Below are 18,334 nucleotides of genomic sequence, written 5' to 3'. Positions count from 1 at the left end.
ATAATTCTTAAGTCAAATACAGATTTGGAATAAACATGGGCATGCTATTTGAAAATTTTTGAGCATTCCAGGTGTGTATGGAGCTTGATGGTGCTTAAGGTCAGTCTCTAGACTTACCTTAAGCATGAGAATTGAAGAAAACTCAAATTTAGCAAAACTGTAAGCTGCAGAACATGAAGCCCATACATCCCACAAACTCCAATGCATATAAATTTGCTTATGTACAAGTTTGAAGAAATCAATACTCTGTTAAATTTTAGCTTTTAAAATTCTTTTTTCAAAGAGCAGCAGTAGATACTTACTAGTGTGGACATTTATGTATACTTGTAATACAACTGTTAATTAATATTTACAGTAGAAGGAGGCATGACTTTGCATTCATATAAAATCTGAATGCAGGTTGTCAAGCAAGAGTCTTACCTGCTTTGTATTTCTGTATTTCAGGTCAAATACCATCAGCAGTCAATGTGTGAAAAACTTCGGAAGATCACTTCTGGGTGGTTACTGTCATACATATATACCTGATCTAGTGCTGCATGGAATAAATAATGATGAAAAACTCAAGCAGTGTCTACTAGCAGATCTACTTCATGCAATGCATGTGAGTTAAAGTGCTGAGTCAGACTTGTGATGTTACTAAAATCTACAGAAGCAGGTTATTTCAGTAGGTTACTTTTTTTACTTACCTGTTCTGAACAGCCACACCTGCCATGTCTGCCTTTTTGAAAGATGTAAGCCCTTAATTTACTATATGCAACGCCTGCTCATGCAAGAATCATGTGCTTTCCTTTATTACTTTTAAGGCTTCTCTTCAAAGATTAACACAAAGGAAGATTTGCAACTTCAAGTTACAAACAAGGATAAAAACCCTTGAGCTGCTTCTCTTTTCCATCACAATAGCAGACAAAATTACCTGTATTTCAGAAAAATTATATGCAAGCTGAAACATCTTATTTTTGCCACTTAGTGGCATGTGTTGCAGGTGAGGTAAAGTCGTGTTGAGGCCTGTATGATGCTAGTCTGTAGCAGAAATAACTGACTACAGCAGGTTATTGTATATACAGATAAGAACTTTGCTGTGTTCTTTCTCCACTCTAAGTATTCCTAAATTATAAAATTTATAACTAAGCTTTCACTGAAATAACTGTGTGACCTCAGTATGCAATTTAAAATGCTTATCTAGTAGTTGTCAGCAGCTTCTCCCTGTAGCAATTAAGAATGATTCTGCTGGCATGACTGCATGTACTGTCCAGAGCAGTAAGGTGTGTATCTGTCTATTCCTTGAGGAACATGAGATTGGTCTGGTGTGATAGTGTGGCTCTTCTTTGGTGGATGACAAGTGGGCCATGAGCCTGCGCAGCTCTTGCTGCAAGGAGAGCCAATGCTCTCTTGGGGTGCATAGCAAGAGCATTGCAGCAGGTCAAGGAAGGTGAACCTGCCCCTCTACTCAGCCCTAGTGAGGTTACATCTGGAAGGCTGTGTCCACTTCTGGGCTCCACAGGTCAAGAAGAATGAGGAGCTACTGGAGAGAGCCCAGTGGAGACCCCCAAAAATCATTAGGGATCTGGAACATCTCTCTTCTCAGAGGGGACTAGACTGAGAGGGGATCTCATTCATGCATATAAATATCCTAAAGGCAGATGCCAAGAGAGTGGTGCTCAGCAGCAGGACAAGGTGCAATGGCCATAAACTAAAACACAAGAAATTCCACCTCAGCTTCTGAGGAGGAACTTCATGTTGAGGGTGGCAGAGCACTGGAACCAGCTGCCCAGGAGTCTGTTGGAGAGTCTTCCTTTCTAGAGACATTTAAAACCCACCTGGACTTGTTCTTGTGTCACCTGCTCTAGGGGACAGTGCCTGGGCAAGGAGTTGGATTAGAGGATCTCCAGAGGTCCCCTCCAACCCTAGCTATTCTATTATACCCTTCTTGATTGTGCATAGCAAAATCCCTCACATATCTCTGAAACATTTCATGTACTTTCACCATCACTGGATTGGTGTAATTATTACATTCTGAAAGAAACTAATCTCTTCAGGGTAGGGGCAATACATGAAGAAAAATAAAATGGAGTGATGACTTTCAAGCACTAATGAAAATTAAATGTCTCAGATTGGCAGATGCAGTGCTGCTTAATGCTGAATGTAAATCTTGTCACTGAAGTTGGTATTCCTTGTCTATTTTTGAGATGCGTTTGGTTCCCTAATGGACAAAACCATGCATTGAATCACTTTCTTATTTGCTGCATCAGTGTGAATAAAAGTAGAACCTCAAACTGAACTGTGGAAATGTATATGAAAGTATCACATAATTATATTTTGTTTCTGTTGCAGCATCCAGTGCTAGATGAGCCCATAGCAGAAGCTGTCTGCATTATTGCAGACACAGATAAGTGGAATGTACAAGTAGCTACAAGCCAGAGGAAGATGATGGACAGTGTGAAGTTAGGCAAGGATGTTCTGGTTTCGAGTCAAGTATCCAGTCTGTTGCAGTCTATTTTACAGCTTTACAAACTGAACGTCCCAGCTGACTTTGTAAGTATTTCTTTATTGAAGCCTGAAGCTAATGAAAATTGCTTAGCTCAGATAGCAAGCATAGAGTTCTGTACACTGTGTTGCAATATCAATGAACTAATGCCTGATATAATGCAGAACTGTTACAACATATTGAAAAGAATCCATGCTACAGTCCAGTAATGGATACAGTCCACTAATGGATACCAATGGGAACCAAGTTGGTTCTGGCAAACAGCTTCCTATTCTTGGGGTTTCTATTCAACTCCTTGCAGTCGATGCCTCTTCTCTTTCCCCTCCATCTAACTGCGCCTCTGTTTGTTTACTTGACCCTTCTGCTTTATACATAATTTTGCAAGTGCTGTCTTGGGTAGCTTTGCAGATGGCTTCATAGGATTGATGGGATGAGACACCTGGGAATGGGTGGGTTGCAGCAGGGAGCGTTACTTTGTCATGTGGTATACTGCCTATGCCGCAGCATCCTTTCCTGTCCTCATTTGTAGTGGAGTTCATCAGAGCAAATCAGTAATGCTGGTTTTGCTGATTACAACAAAATTACCCACAAGTCTGAGTGCAATAACTATAATTCAATTTTTAGCACATGATTATTAGTGAGGGGAGATGGAGGGTTTTTTCAGTAGTCACCCCTTTTCTAATAAACAGAATTGATTTGTCCTTCGGCAGATAGCTTTGAGAAATTCTGTCGGAATCCCATGTATTGATTGTGCCAGCAGATGGAGGAGGAAGATAGAGCTAAACACTAATAGCTCTAAATAGTATTAGTTGGCACTTTTTTGGGTTAAATTGGTGGTGTTGATTACACTAAGTTCTTCAAGTCAAATGCTAGGCAAAATACATGGGTACATTTTGGTGTTACTCTCTGGATTCTTCTGGGCATTGAAAAATATGCAACTGTGGTTGAAATTGTATCTTAACACTAGCACAGTCACACCTTAAATCCTGGCATTTTTAAACTGAGTAGTTGATTTTGCAACTGAAGTGTTCTTTCCAGTATTTCCTTAGGATTTGTATGTGCAGTTTCTATATGGCTTGTGTGGTTTGGGAGGTGTCTGGAGGCACAATGATTGTCAGGGGTTTTCATTTCCTTTTTCTTACAAAAAGGAACTGTGAACTGACAGTGTTTGTTGTTTGTAAATTTTTCATCATTTGTTCTAGAAATACATTGATCCTTCTGTCAGGAGATTTTGAAACTCTGCTGAAACAACATCAGTGCATGGAAACTAAGTGTTCCTAAACTCTAGGAGAAGTGTGACATTTTCTTAGTAGTATTTCTATTGATTTAAATTTGGATAGAAACATATGTATTGATGTACTCATATCAATCAGAGATGACCACAGTGCAGTATGTCTGAAGTTTCCTTTAGGAGTGCATCTCTCTTTACATGCAGTTACTGTTCAGATGACTAAGTATTTTTGGGGTTTTGTGGTACCAACAAAAAACAACCCAGTTTGAGACCAAGTGAAAGGCAAGTGGTGATATCTTTGTTGTACCACTTCAGACTGGTAGTCGTGCTGCAGAGAGCTTTGCAGTATGCCCTGGTGAGAGGAAAGTACTGGTTGCAACTGCTGCATTTCAGCAATATGTCAGAAGTTTTACCTGTGCCTTTAAGCTTGGTTTAAGCTACTCTTCTGTTTTTAGAAGTTACTTGACTTTTTTCCCATTTGGTCAATGAGAAAATCTGCAGAGAAAGCTAATATTAAAATAAAAAAAAAAGAAAATACTTGTGGACACTGAACAAGATGGGTTAATGTACCAAGCCTGTGGGCAGAAATATCTTTTGATTCTTTGCTGGTGTTCAGAAGGAATAGATCATATGATGTAAACAACCCTTCTTTTAAAATAATGTGGGATTCTTCCTTACTGTTCCCTCATGACTTTAAAAAAATCCATAATCCTTAACACAAATACTGGAATTGAAACAGATTGAGCTGCTACTTTGTGAATGCTGCATGCCCCTCATAACCACTGAGAAAGTGCTCATAGGCTTTTTGCATGAGGGTTACCTGTAATGGAAAAGATAAGAGTGCTTGCTTCCCTTTTGGCCAGAATCAGAAGTGTTATGATTATAATGACTTGAGTGAAAATTTGCTTGAAGCAAATTGATCAAACTATTGTCAAAAACCTTCTGTCTTTCCTCCATTGGTGGCAGTGATCTTACTCTACTAAAGCACATTTTTTAAAATGCCTCTTTATTTTCAATTATTAAGACTCGGTATTAGCTAATTGAAAGAATAGTTAAACATCTTCATCTTGCTCCAGATGATCAGAAAAATACATAATAGGCTACCTACAAGCCTGAGTCTTTTTCTCATTAGTTTTTTAATTAACAAAACAAAACTGATCTCACCAGATCTCACTTCTAATGCTTAGGGTTTTCATTCAGCTCCAGCACATGGGATGATGGCCTGAAGCTATTTGCTGCTACTGTTTCTAATTGCTGTCTGTGCCTGCTGGATGATTATATGTTTGATAATGTGAGGTTCTGTATGTGCTTCCTGCTTTCATCTCCTGATTTCAGAGAGCTGACCTAATTTAACTTTTTTGAAGTGGTCATCCTTGTGAAAAGAAGGAATATATCAAATTGAATGTACCTTTGTCCTACAACAAAATACCTGATAAGACTTCCTACCTACTCAGCTTGTGAAGACATGCTGCCTGCTGACCTTGTCTTGCCAGAATAACCCCTCTCTCTCCTTGAAGCCAAGGTTCATCTGCTCTTTTGTAGTTGGTATATGAGAAATTGCCATGAGTCACATGACTGTATTTAAAAATTATATGTATTTCTAGCATTCCATTGCTGGAAGAAAAGTGGAATGGTTAAACTGATGTTTCAACTTGAACTATTACCTTTTGGCAATCAGCATCAAATGTTTAAGCAATTTTAAACTAGAAGTACTTAGGAATTATGAAAACAAATGCCTAAAATGGATTTGCAACTTAGTTGCCACAGAAAAGCAGTCAGCAAAAGAGTTATAATTGTCTTACCAATAAGGTACTGGTGTCTTCCACTTCTTGAGTCTTAGTTTCTTGAATGGCACTAGAGCCTTAGAGCTAGAATGATCATTTTAGAAACTGTTGTCTAAACCATGTCTTTCAGAAAAATAGTACTGACTTATAACAAAGACATCTTGATCCAAGAACACTGCCTTAATTCTTAGTAAGATATCTTGAGTTGTTTTGAACCTCATTAAAACTGTTTAGGTTGGCAGAAATGCAGTGACGTGAGTGGAAATAGAGGTGCAGTTTGTACAACAAACTTGCTTCCCAGGAGAGCTGGAATGCCCCAGCTCTATGAGGGGTTTCCTCTTTGTGGGGTAGTGTAACTTTTTTATGTTTATAGCACAATTATAAAAAATCCAATTGGCCTATTCTAGATTTTGGAGTGGAGGCTTAGTTTATCTTCTGAGATAGAAGGTAAAGCGATGTGCTTACATTTCTGTCATATTTGCATGTGATTGCAAAAGCTGTTCTGAGGTTTGTGGTCTGTGTTTACAGTGCATAATGCATCTTGAGGATAGACTGCAAGAGATGTATCTCAAAAGCAAAATGCTTTCAGAATATCTGCGAGGACATACAAGAGTGCATGTAAAAGAACTAGGAATTGTGTTGGGGTGAGTATTGCAGGTATCAGTCTTAAGCAACGGCAAAAGCTGGGGCAGTTATTTTTCCTTTTGATCTGAGTGTTGACAGCTTGTTCTCATGAGGATTTGCTTCATATTTAACATCCTCTTTCATGTGCCTAATAAGTTGCAAAAATGGGCTCTACTGAGCTATCTCAAAATGAGGAGGAGACATTTATACAGCAACAACAAAATACTTGTCATTTTTAAATCTTCAGAATTAAGAGAGTTTGGATTTTGGTCAGTAGGAAGTTATCCAAGCACTCATACACATTCTTTTCTGTTTTGATCTTCTTAATGAGAGCTTCATCCCAACAAGTACTTCCGAATTTTTGCAATGAAAAGGGTGCATTTGTACTTAAGGGGCAAGAGGGTCTCAAAGACCAGGTGTAGAAAAATAAACAGGTGTCCTGTTCAGCAGCTGTCTTCTAATAATAGTACTTGATTGGCATATAACCTTTATGGATCTGCCTGCTGACAGCAGAAAAGAGGGAAGAAGTAAATACACTTTCTCAAGATGTTTTTTAGCACTGTAGATTAAATCTAATTTATCTTTTTCCAGACTGTTCAAGATCTCATACTCAGAAATATAGCTGTAAATAGTGAAACCGTGAAATAAGCACTTTTCTCCGTGTGTGTACGTGTTAAATATACATATAAATATGTACATACATCCTGGCCTCTAAGCAGCTTCACATTTGGAAATAGTTGGAAACTGACCATTGCACTTGAGAGACGTTCCTTGAACTGTTATTGCATAATAATTAATAATTTCAGCTTTTGGTCATTTTTTGGTAAGAAAGTGCTGCTATATACCAAACTGAGTCATTTTCAAAACCTGAAATGCTTTATCTTCCATAAGCTGATACTTAGTACTTTGTTAAACTGGGCTTATTGGTGCCTACTCACTGGTAAGACTACAAGCTGAGGCTTATGGTTTAGCAAATACATAAAAGATCTTTTATTTAAACCACAAAAGATTATATAGCACAGAATGTAATACTACTTGCTATCTTTTAAATTAAGTGCTAACATGGTTCTTGGTTTTAAGCATTATTTATCTACCTTTACTAGTAGTACATGATTACTGACAGTAAATAATAATTAAACTATGAACTTAGTAATAGCAAGACACTTCCAGTTTCTTTAAAGTGGATGAAAAGTATCATCTTGTATTTCTCTTGTGAAAGTGACTGTATATTATTTTAAAGTCTGTCTCTTTTTTTAATTTCTAGGATTGAATCCAATGACTTGCCTTTGTTGGCTGCTATAGCAAGTACTCATTCCCCATATGTTGCTCAAATACTCTTATAAATTAAATTCTCAGGATAGTCATTCCCTTAAAGTACAATTATGAAAATGGGAATGTTGACTGAAGAACAGAGGTGCCAAACACTGGTAAAGGAGAGCACTGATGAAAGCAGGCGATGACTGTACATTCTGCCACCTTCCGATTCTGATTTCAACCGGATGTTTTATCGGAGGACTTCAGTTTACATAACACAAAAGGCATTCAGGTTTTTCTTACAATCTCACTTCTGACTTAAATCAAGAGACTGCATCCTTGCATTTTATTTTTATTCAAAGGACAAAAGTTAACACTATGTGGCAGACTGGGCTCTGCCATCCAAAACGCTGCTCAAAACCATGAAGTACCAGTTAAAAGAACAAGTGGGTTAGAATGGATTTTGTAATGCTATGCTTGTGAGTGTGGTGTGGTGTGGTATATGTTTCTTTGCTGGGGAGGAGGAGGAGTAGCTGTTAACTCTGTATATAGCATTCCTATACAAAAGTGTATTTGGTGGGACATGATTTTCTTGCAGATCATACGTGTGGTTTTGTATCATAGAAGTGATGGGCTCAGAACAAGGAACTTGGATTCAGCAGCCAGGTGTCATGTGGGAATGGAGGTGTGCATAAGGTGGGTGTGACTTTTCTTTATAAGGACAAGAGGTTGGAAGCTGTGGCTGCTTCTGTTTTAATGAGGAGGCATTCAAATGGGCCCATGGCTACAAGTGGAATGGAATGGACTTCTGAGAGAGGGATTTTGTGGGAAAGCCTTATGGAACTTCTGCTACAAGTTTACATTCGTTGCTGATGCAACTTCAGTACCTGTTGATTTGCTGTATGACTGTGGTCCTGGGAACTAAACTTGTCTTGGTGTCATCAAGTATTGCTATCTCCAAGGAGTATGAATTTGAAAAACTGCTGAACGATGCCAGTGCTGTGAGCATGTGTCCCTGTGCACATACACCAAACAATTGGCACAAACTGAAGACAATCGGATTGGGGAAATACAAGACATCAAACAACCCCCACCAAACCTTTAGTCAAAAGTATTACTTTTTTCCAGCTATGAGTTATCACTCTGAGTAGGAATAAAAGAGAAAGGTTGTTTGAAGTAAAACGACATGTGGGGGCAAACCCCAATATTTGATATTACTCTGAATGTTTGCAATTACCCTTTTTGATTCTACAGATATCTTGAACTATCATCCAGGTGCCTTTCCTTACTAGTTTATCTATTCTGACACCAGAAACTACTTGTCCACTAGTTGATACTGGCCTTTGGTGTTTCTAGAAAGCAAAATAAAATTTTGTACTTCACTGTTTTCACGTGGTTGATTAAAATGAATGTAAAAAATACTTTTTTGCATAAAGCACTGTTAAGCTGGATATGAAACTATGGACCAGACTGAGGAGAGAACAAAGGATCAAAACATTCTTAAATGGAAAATTCAATGTTGGACCATTCTGTTGTGAGCCACTGTGAATACGGTGTCTGAAATTGTCATCTTGCAAGCAAATTTCTGGCAACACAATTGCTTGAAAATAGTGAATTCTAATAAGAAACTCCTGGTCACCGGTTGTGAGTTCTCCTTGTTGGTGGTTACAGATTTTTAACACTGAAGGGACACACTTTTATTAAAAGTGTTTTTATTTCCTACTACCTTGATGTTTGGACTTTTCTACAGTAAACTTTCAATTATTTAAAATAATGAAATGTGCTTATTGTGAATTGTTTAAATGTGATGGGGTCTTGATTAACCTTGTGTTGCTTTTTGAGGGAAATAGGTAGACTGGCCTACTGTGAAAAGAGGTTGTTTCCACGTGGAGGGATACTTAATATTCTGATACAACACTTCTAAAGTTGTTCCTTCTATGCTGGTTTTCTGGCCTGACATTCCAAATATTTCTTTCATTGCATTTTCATATTTCTCCCTAGTATTCTGCCTAAAAAGGCTAAAATCATTCTATGGTTCAGGTTTTTTCTCCTGCTTTATAGCTGAGCAAACTTCTCATATCTTTGGTCTGTGAATCCTATCTGCTGGAAAGTAAATTTGCCTCTGCATATGGCTTTTAGCAGATATCACTTTCTGTTTCACAAGGTTAAAACAAGGAACGAACCATAGAGCAAGTCACGTATTCCTAAACTACCCTCTTGATGGAGAATGTGTGTGTGCATGTGTAAGACTATGAAACTGCTTCTCTGAGTGTATATAGAACATGTACTTTCTCTATTTCATGTCACTCTTAAATAGTAGCTGACATCATTTAAAGTCAGTCCAGTTCTTTTAAAGTGGGGTTTTTATCTGAACAGTCTCTGACAGTTCTTCAAAGAAATATATGCTAACTTGTGTTGTCACAGGGTTTACTAAAGAGGACAAAGATCTGCAGGCATTCAGTGATTTCAAGATTAATACCATAATCAATAATAGACCTGATTTTACCACATCAACTATTAAAAAAAAAAAATCTGCCTTTGGGCAAGACATCAGTTAGCTTTGTGTTGGCATGTGAGCCGATGGTCAAAAGCACTTGAATTTTCTTCAGCCCAGGCTAAAACTTTATAGTTCTTGCTGCTTTCTCTAACATTTTGCTGCTCTTCAGAAATTACATGTTGAACTATTTTATTCTTACTCTAGTTTTAGTTTTGGGGGAAAGAAAATTCAAAATAAAAGCTCTTTATTACCTTTAAAAGGCTTTAGACTAATGAAAGCTAATTACATATTTCCCCTCCACCAAATGTACTACCTCAGTTGACAGGATTCCACTTTCTAGGGCTTTTTTTTGACTCGAAGTCTTTAACTTTTTTTGGGTAGCATCTTGATGTTTATGTAAATTGGTGTGGCATGACAGGGCAGTAAGTATTTACAGATGTGTTTTTTAGACATTTTTAGGGCATGTTTCTGGTTTTATTTTAATAGGATGAAAAGTGATATGAATGTACAGCTGTGTTGAAAATTGATAATGTAGCTTAATTTTCAAATATTCCAAAGTTGTTTTTATCAGTATTATGTAGGTTTTTTGTAAACTTAAATACATACTTTCTTGGTTAGGTGGGAGTGCACAGTCTTTCCAAAATCCCACATAAATGCAGTTTACACACTGAAATTTAAAGAATGTATGCTGTTTTCAGGCAAGACTAAACATAGGGGAGGAATGAACTGCTAAATTGTAGAATTTCATTGAAATGAATTCTTTAACCCCAAACAATAGCAAGATTGGAACATTTTAATTTAAATGAGGTACACTCTGAACTAGTTTATACAATTTTCTTTTGCTCCCAAAAAACTAATAGACACTGATTCTGTAATTCACATTTCTGATGGCATCTTCCAGAATTTTTGATTGATTTTTCCCCACTCCATGTTATAAGCATCTTTACTCTTAAAGTCAAAGCCTCTTTTCAGATGCATCAAATTCTTGTATATAAGGTTTATGCAAAATGACCACTTACCCTTAAAGGATAACTTCTACTTCAATTAAAAGGACCCAAATAAAAATCAAGTCTGAACTACTGAATTTAGTCGAGACGATTTCCTTATTTTTTTTTAATTTTTCTTTTTGGGGGGTGGGGGGCTTTGAGGTCAAATGAGGTAATTTGACATACATGGCAAGTTTTCCATAGTAGAAAAATGTGTGTTGCTATTGCATGTTTGGAGAACATAGGCTTTTTTAGGAATGACTGAACACCAATGTCAAACTACATGTTTTTTTCCTATAGCTGTTTATGTACACTATCATTTTGGTCAATTTCTTTACAGCATTTGGTGCAATAAACTTTCTGAAATCAATGTCAGTGGTATTTGGTATCTTCCTTTTTAAAGCTTCTGAAATAGCTGCTGTTATTGTAGCTGAGGTCTGACAGTGCATGGACTATTAGATAATCCATCAGCAAAGTAAGTAACTGTTCCAAGAAGTGTCTGACTGGAAGGCTCCACAAAATTTGAAACTTGGTTGGTTATCCTTGGAAGTTTTACCCCACTTACATGTAAACAAGAGCTCTTACAGTGTGAAAAATATGGGCAAAAAATAGTGGAAAATTAAGACAGTGACTGTTGGCATAGGTGGTGCAGAGGTTCTACACACCTGTGTGGCTGGTATTTACTTCTTTCCATAAGCATTTGAGCTGGCTGAAAAATGTGTTGCTATTAGATAAAAAATCCAGTTTCTAAAATTGCTAAACTGAACAGGAGCGAGTGACCCCTCATGTCTACTAGATTATGAAATGGTTAGTGCATTTGGTCTGATTTAGTTTCAAGTAAAGAGGTTTTTGATTTCTCCAGAAAGGAGATGAGATGATCAACTGTTCTTGTGCTTCTTTGAGCAGGTCTGAATTAATCTGGTTTGTAGGAACTAAGCATTTCTTACTTACAGATTGAAATGTTTGCTTGTTGGTCAGGCTAACAAGGATTGGAAGTAAGAAAAAAAACCCAAGAACTTTGGCATCAAGGACTTGCTAGTGAGGAGAAAACCCAGTTACTTGACTGTTCCAGTCCCTGATCTCTTTGATACTTGTGAACCATTGGACTGTTTTAGTGATTTGTGCAGTTCATCAACCTGTTTTTCCATCCAGGCTTTGTAAGACTCCGTGAAACTCCTCTGCTCTGATTTCACTACTTTAAAAAAAAATTGCAGTTAAGCTGTTGCTCATACCAGCTGGTTGAATTTCTTTTTAAAGGGCACTTAGCCAGTCTCTCAGAATCCAAATGTTCAGGATGGTGGCAGATTAAGAAGAGGGAGGTGCAGGGGCTGGCAGACATGAAATAGCCAAGCACTGGGAAGGAGCAGAGACCTGCATTAATGAATACGTACAAGGTATGGCTGAGAGGGTGGCCAAAGAGCTTTTAGAACTGAGACCTGCAAAGGGGAAAATAATACCTAGATTTGAAAAATCCTCAAAAACTCTGAAGTCAGATTCCATGATTTGTTCAGAAGACATGACTAGAAATAATACGAATGTTTATAGTGAACAAGCAACTGAACTGTTTTCCTGCTTATGTAAGTGGCAAAGAAGATCACAGATCTGATGGAGGAGTTCTCCTCACATGTAAAAATGGTTTCAAGGCTACAGCAGTAAACATGAACTATATTCCAAAGTAACTAAGTCTTGTGCCAAAATTCTGCCAGTCTTTTTCCCTGCTTTTCTCTCTATTTGAAAAAATTATATAGCAAAGCTTTCTGCTGATCATCTGTGCACCACATCCTTTGGTTTTCTGTGCTTACAGCTTTGAAGAGGTCAATTAGGACTAAACATACAAAACAGGATTTTGGATATAAAGGACACAAAGCCAAGTGACAAACCACGAGACTGTGACCTGTAAGGCTTCTGATCCCATATAAAATTAGCTTAAGTGGACACATGCTAGTAATCCACATGCTGGAAAATTACTCTTATAATAGTTGCAGTCAATTGTCTGTCTGGCACAAATCCCAAAGCTAAAACAGTTTAAGCAGTACAAGTAGAGTAGCACTTTGTCTTGAAATCCTAAGGTCAACACATGGCTGAAGGGCTTAGGAGTGACAGTCAAGTACTCAAATACAATCTCATAAACTGGATTTTTTTTTTCCATTTGGAGCTACAAAAGAGATTCCACTGTGATCTGACAAAATTGTGTTTGAGATAGAACAGACTTCCATGAGGAATGACTTTCTCACCAAGGAATAAAGCTCCTTCTCCTATGGACAGAGAAATGGTCGTGGGTGTGCAAATACAAAGTGATGCTTAGGTCTGCTTTGGATCTTCCCAGGGTGGGTTTGTGTGTTCTGATAAGAGTGCCATAGTGTCAAGGGCTGGGGTATTTTGGCTCACAAAAATGGTTTGCTTTCTGTTGAATTGAATTCCAACCCTGCATAGAACAAAATTGTTTCAAATATGTCTGTAATGTTACCATTTTAGCTCTCTTTTGCTACCTCATCTCTTTTTCCCTAGGCAAAATGAGACTGAGGAGTTTTCTGTGTGTCACGTAGATGTTATAATTTTTCATTTTCTACAGTATTACATAACATTTTTTTTTTCTTTAAGATCTGTACAAGTCCTGTTAGCCTCAAAATGGACAAATCTAAAACTGTTCACTTTACCTTTGAAAAATATAGGGGAATGTATTTGTTTAACTAGTTGTGTCTTTCTGTACAACATGCTACTTTTTTGACCTTGAAACACAGCTGATCTGAAAGCAATGTGAAATTAAAAATCACGTTTCCAAACCATTCCATCAGCTCCTCCTGCCCTCTTTAAGGGACTGACTCATGTAAGGACACTGCAGTCAGAGTGCAAGGGCTTTAATTCTGTAAAGGTTTGTTTCTAATTCAGAAATTATGCCTTAACTTTTGCTTTGCGGAGCAGAGGTTCTTGGGCTGCCTGCGTCATTGCAGCCCATTCACTGTATGGATGTAGAGAACCTAGTTCTGCACTGTGGTCCTGATGGTCAGGAATGTTGGGATCAGGCTGCCTGATGGGGAGGATAAAACAAAAATGGAATTAGGACTGAGAGAAAGCTAGCTTTTTTCCTTTGCCCTTTTGTTACTGCAATTACACTTCTGGCAGTCTCCTGTCACAGTTTGATGTCGCTAATGTGGAAAGGGTCACTGAACCCCAGGGCTTGTTGAGCAGGGTTCTCAGGATGCTGACCTGCTGCCATTGCCAAAGCCATGGACTGAGCTGTGCCAGTACACATGGGACATAACCACCATGTTCCAGGTGAGTTTGTCAGGCCTCTGGTATTTAAACCATTTGTGTTATACCGAGCTACGGCTGGGCCCCAAAGATAGACAGCTGCCTCTGGTTTGCTGTGTGCCATTTTCTTCCCACAAGAATGCAGTAGTCTCTCCTGTTGCTCAGGAGTGGGTGAACACCACAAGCAAAAGATGCAAAGCCCATTTATAATGTTGCTGAATAAATTCTGAGTCTCACAGGTAATTTGTTGGCTGCTGGGAGTGGCTGCAGGAGTAGCAATGCATTATTACATGTTTGAATTAAACAAGATCTAGTGACTTCCCAAGTGCAAGTGCTGATGCTCTTGATATAAAGGCAAGCTGGTAATTAGAGAATGCTGTTCTTGTCTTCACGAGGCTTCCTGTCCTGAGCCTTGTGATGTTTAGACTGTATTGCTGCAAAGGACCTAATTAACTAGTTCATCCCTGGGATCATACTAAACTTTACAGGGGAGCTGGCTTTCCTCCACCCTGCCTTGCTTCACTTCAAGTTAGTATTCTCTCTTTTCTTCTAAATATACAAAGCTTTTTTGGCATGTCTGGTTTTGTGGCCAGCAACTGCTCTGCCAGCCCTAAAAAAGAACTGGTATGGACTTTGTGATTAGTGCTGAGATTTTAGAGTTAAGAGCTGAATGGTCCCACCCAGGAGGCAAAGCTCTTGAAGGAGAGCTCCGTGGGAATTGCTGTCCCACTGAATCCAAGCGGCAATCTGCACCTGCAGTTCATCTCACTGCGTGTTGCTGAGTGTTGCTAAGTGCCATTCTTTTCTTAACAACTGGGGACTGTGCTAAAAAGAACAAAGATGTTAATGGTCTGGGGTGAAGTCACTGCAGCACCAGCCTGCCCTTTGCCGTGTGACAATTCTAATAGTTGGATGATGGTTGGCTGCCAAAGTGCATTGTAGCTGAGGCTGAAATATGACTCTGAACGTTACGGCCTGCTGGACTTGCTCAAGTTAAATGCACTTTTATGTAGTCTGTGATGATGTATAGCACAGAGCATCCTGATAGCACAGCTTGTCAGTGTAGCACGGTGCTTTTTAGTAGTAGTGAGATCATCTCTGGATGTGCTAAACCTGTTTCTACTCATCCTGTAACACATCTTTATCTCAGTACCGTGGTGGGTTAACCACACTGATTAACCATTCCTAATTCTTGACTAAGCTTGACTGGTGGCAGGTTGGGAATTTTCACCCTGTGTCTGTGGCTCATCATTAAATCAGCTCCTGCTTGTTTTCTCAGCATTCTGGTAATTACCACTGTTCATTACAGAAGGATGGGGCAGTTGGCCAAAGGTACGCAGGGATACTGTGTCAAAGGTTAGTATCTGATCTTCTGAGTCCTCAAATAATGACTTCATCATCAAGCAGTCCTACTGGTCAAGCTGGGCTGGGGGCATGTATACACCTCCCTTTTCCCTTCCTGGCAATTGCTTTAGAGTCAGACACACAGTGTCTGGCATTTAGACATATCTTTTGGGAAATTTAAGGAGAGAAAATGTGTGCTCGTTCTTATACACTGTGTACAATTACAATTCTGCCTGTAAGGCTAGTTTAGCTAAAGTATCTGCCACGTGGATGCTGCCAAATAAGTGTATTTTGCTTTTCTGAACACCTGCTTCTTTGCTATTATGCATCTTTATTTTTTGCTTTAGATGCATGACTTATGTGGGAAAAAGTAACTCATGACAAGCAGCTGAGCAACACGTAAGGAGACATAGCAGGAGTCAGTAATCACCCAAGGGAAGTGCTAGTTTTCAGAAAAATAAAAGCAGAAGTGAAAGATCAAAGTGTCTGAATGAATTCCGTGTTTGAGGCAGTGGGAAGGTGTTACAGGCAAGCCTGTGGATCATGCAAGATGTTAACTTACTGCTTCCCAGAAACAGCTAGTTTTTACACATTGGCATGGAGGTATCTGTGATGATGCTGTGCTGTGGCAGTGCAGCATGTTTATATCTGCCCATTTTGATATAGAGAACAGCGATACAATGCAGTTTTTAATGGAATTAGGCGTATGGGCTGAAATAGTGCAGCCAGTGTTATGGCTTTAAACTATGTGAAAGGATAGGGGTAGGAGGCAGCATAAAAATAAGGAAAAAAAGTAAAAATATGGATCATAAATGCCATTTGACTCTGTACCACTGTCAGAGTTCCTGATTCAGTCTTGGTGCTGCTTGTTTTAACCCATGTGATGGGAATCCAAAGATAAAAAGCAACCGTGACCAGACAAGATGTGACTGTCTTTCTCTAAGGGGATAAATTGCCATGGCAATCCTGGCTGTTGCTGCTGGGAGATGGCTGACTTTGGCCAGCTGCTGGGTAGCTGGAGATGGTGAATCCCCTTGGGGATAAGGTGCCTTTTAGATAATTAGACAAGCGTGCAAACTGTCTCAAAACAAAGGCCATTAAATGATTTTTTCCTGCTGCTTGAGATGAAGTAATGGTTCTTGTAAAAGTGAATGCCTGAGCGGTACCACCAGTTTCTGAAGGACAGAAAATGCCAAACCCAGTTGGGGCCTCAATTTTCCCCCCATGTCAGGGGTAAGGAATGCAAGGTTTGACAGCAAGAGAAAGAGGAGGCTGGGTGTCTGCTATAGGAACTGTATTTATAGAATCCCAGAATAGTTTGGGTTGGAAGGCCCTGTTAAAGGTCTTGTAGTTCAACCCCTCCCTGCAATGGGCAGAGATATCTTCAGCTAGATCAGGTTGCTCAGCGCCTCACACTGCCAATAAACAGTACTTAATCTTTGTGCTCATGATGTGGATGAGGTTGGAGCACTCAGCTGTCACCCAGTGCAGGCGCTCCTGCCAGCGCAAGGGAAGTGGCTGCAGCAGGGAAAACAACTGGTCTGCCCCTTTCACTGGAGTCTACCGAAAGCAGTGATGAAATAGGAATCTGGGGCAATGAGTTTCACCTTAATTAAGCCAGTCTGCCGCTGATCCCTTGTGTTTGCTGGTAGAAATATGCCCTTACCCACATGCTTGCAGTAGGGGTCAGATGAGAGCTGCTACTGTGATGTCTTGAGAATCCGTAGACAGGTGTAAGGATGAGAATGAGAAGCACGACTGCCCTTTCCAGCATCGCCTCTCCATTGCTTCAGCGTTGCTGTAACAGGAAAACTGCCCCCTGAAGGGCTGGTGAAGTACTGGAGCTACAGCTGGCTGTAATACCAACACGTGTGTTTTGTGGGAGCACTGCCAATCGTGCTCCTTTTCCCCAGCTGCAGTTAGTGTAAAAGCTGGTTTCAGGTTGCTTGCCTAGCTCTAGATTGGCATCAACTAGCTCAGCTTTACAGACCCTATTTGCTGTTCATTATGTGTTTATTGGACCTGATTGTTATTCTGCCAGAGACCAAGGTAGCCTATGGAAATATATCCTAATTTCTCCCTTCCTCACCACAGAAGCACCCTGTGACGGTAGCTGTCATTTTTTTCTGACCTTAATACCATGCTAAGAAGAGGAGTAACTCCTGGAAGATTGCAGGATGTATTTGTTCTGTTTCCTTTATTTTCACTCTGCTCCCTGGCCATTACACATCCTCATCAGGGACATGGGGCTGGCAGTGGGCATCAGCAGGAGCAGGCACCACTTCATCCAAGTGTCTCCCACAGCTGTGAAAGCTGCAGAAGGCCATTGTGCAGCTCTTGTTTCCTTCCAGAGTGGAGTCCCTGTTCTGTGTGAATTATGAGCACAATTGTCAGTGCTCCGAGCACCGGCAAGGGAAGCTGCTGATAAATGAGGTGCAGTAGCAGCAGCTGCAAAATCGCTGTCCTGCTGGCTGGGGAAAGGCAAAGTCATCAGAGAATTAAGATGAACTGCTAAGCATATTTTGCAGTCAGAAGGCAGTTCCATAGGAATTAAAAAGAAAACACTGCCATATAGAAGTTTTTCTAACTTCTGCTGGAGCTACAGCTGTTGCTCTTCAGGCCTAGTATTCCTTCATGCAATGAATTGCCCCCACACAGCTTCTTCAAATAGGATCAAAAGGGTCAGCTGGAAAAATCTATAAAGAAGTGGAACAATGAAAAAAAGAATGCAGAGGCATAGAGCAATGACTGCTTGGAAATCAAGGTCAAATCGTGCCTTAATAGCTGAGTACACCCAGGAGTTCAGACGTCTTAAATCAGACCCTAATGATCATGGCTGGGTAGAAGACAAGAATCTACATGTCTTTTTAAACTGCT

At 39.5% G+C, this 18,334-nt stretch overlaps 1 protein-coding gene across 7 annotated transcripts in view; it reads left to right on the top strand.

The window, feature by feature from the left end:
- FNIP2 (folliculin interacting protein 2) overlaps window positions 1-11,229 on the top strand; it is a 50,713-nt gene extending 39,484 nt beyond the window's left edge. For all 7 annotated transcript variants that reach the window (XM_038134837.1, XM_038134834.1, XM_038134832.1 and 4 more), the window contains 4 exons: window positions 445-601; window positions 2,332-2,532; window positions 6,029-6,144; window positions 7,389-11,229. In XM_038134837.1, coding sequence (XP_037990765.1) covers window positions 445-601; window positions 2,332-2,532; window positions 6,029-6,144; window positions 7,389-7,467 — 553 coding nt within the window. In that variant the 3' untranslated portion in view covers window positions 7,468-11,229. The remainder of the gene's footprint in view (window positions 1-444; window positions 602-2,331; window positions 2,533-6,028; window positions 6,145-7,388) is intronic.
- The last annotated feature ends 7,105 nt before the right edge of the window (window positions 11,230-18,334 follow it).

The sequence above is a fragment of the Motacilla alba genome, chromosome 4, assembly GCF_015832195.1.
Source record: "Motacilla alba alba isolate MOTALB_02 chromosome 4, Motacilla_alba_V1.0_pri, whole genome shotgun sequence".
NCBI lineage: Eukaryota > Metazoa > Chordata > Aves > Passeriformes > Motacillidae > Motacilla > Motacilla alba.
Note: the sequence above shows the minus strand (reverse complement) of the source record. Positions and strands in the feature narration are given on the sequence as shown.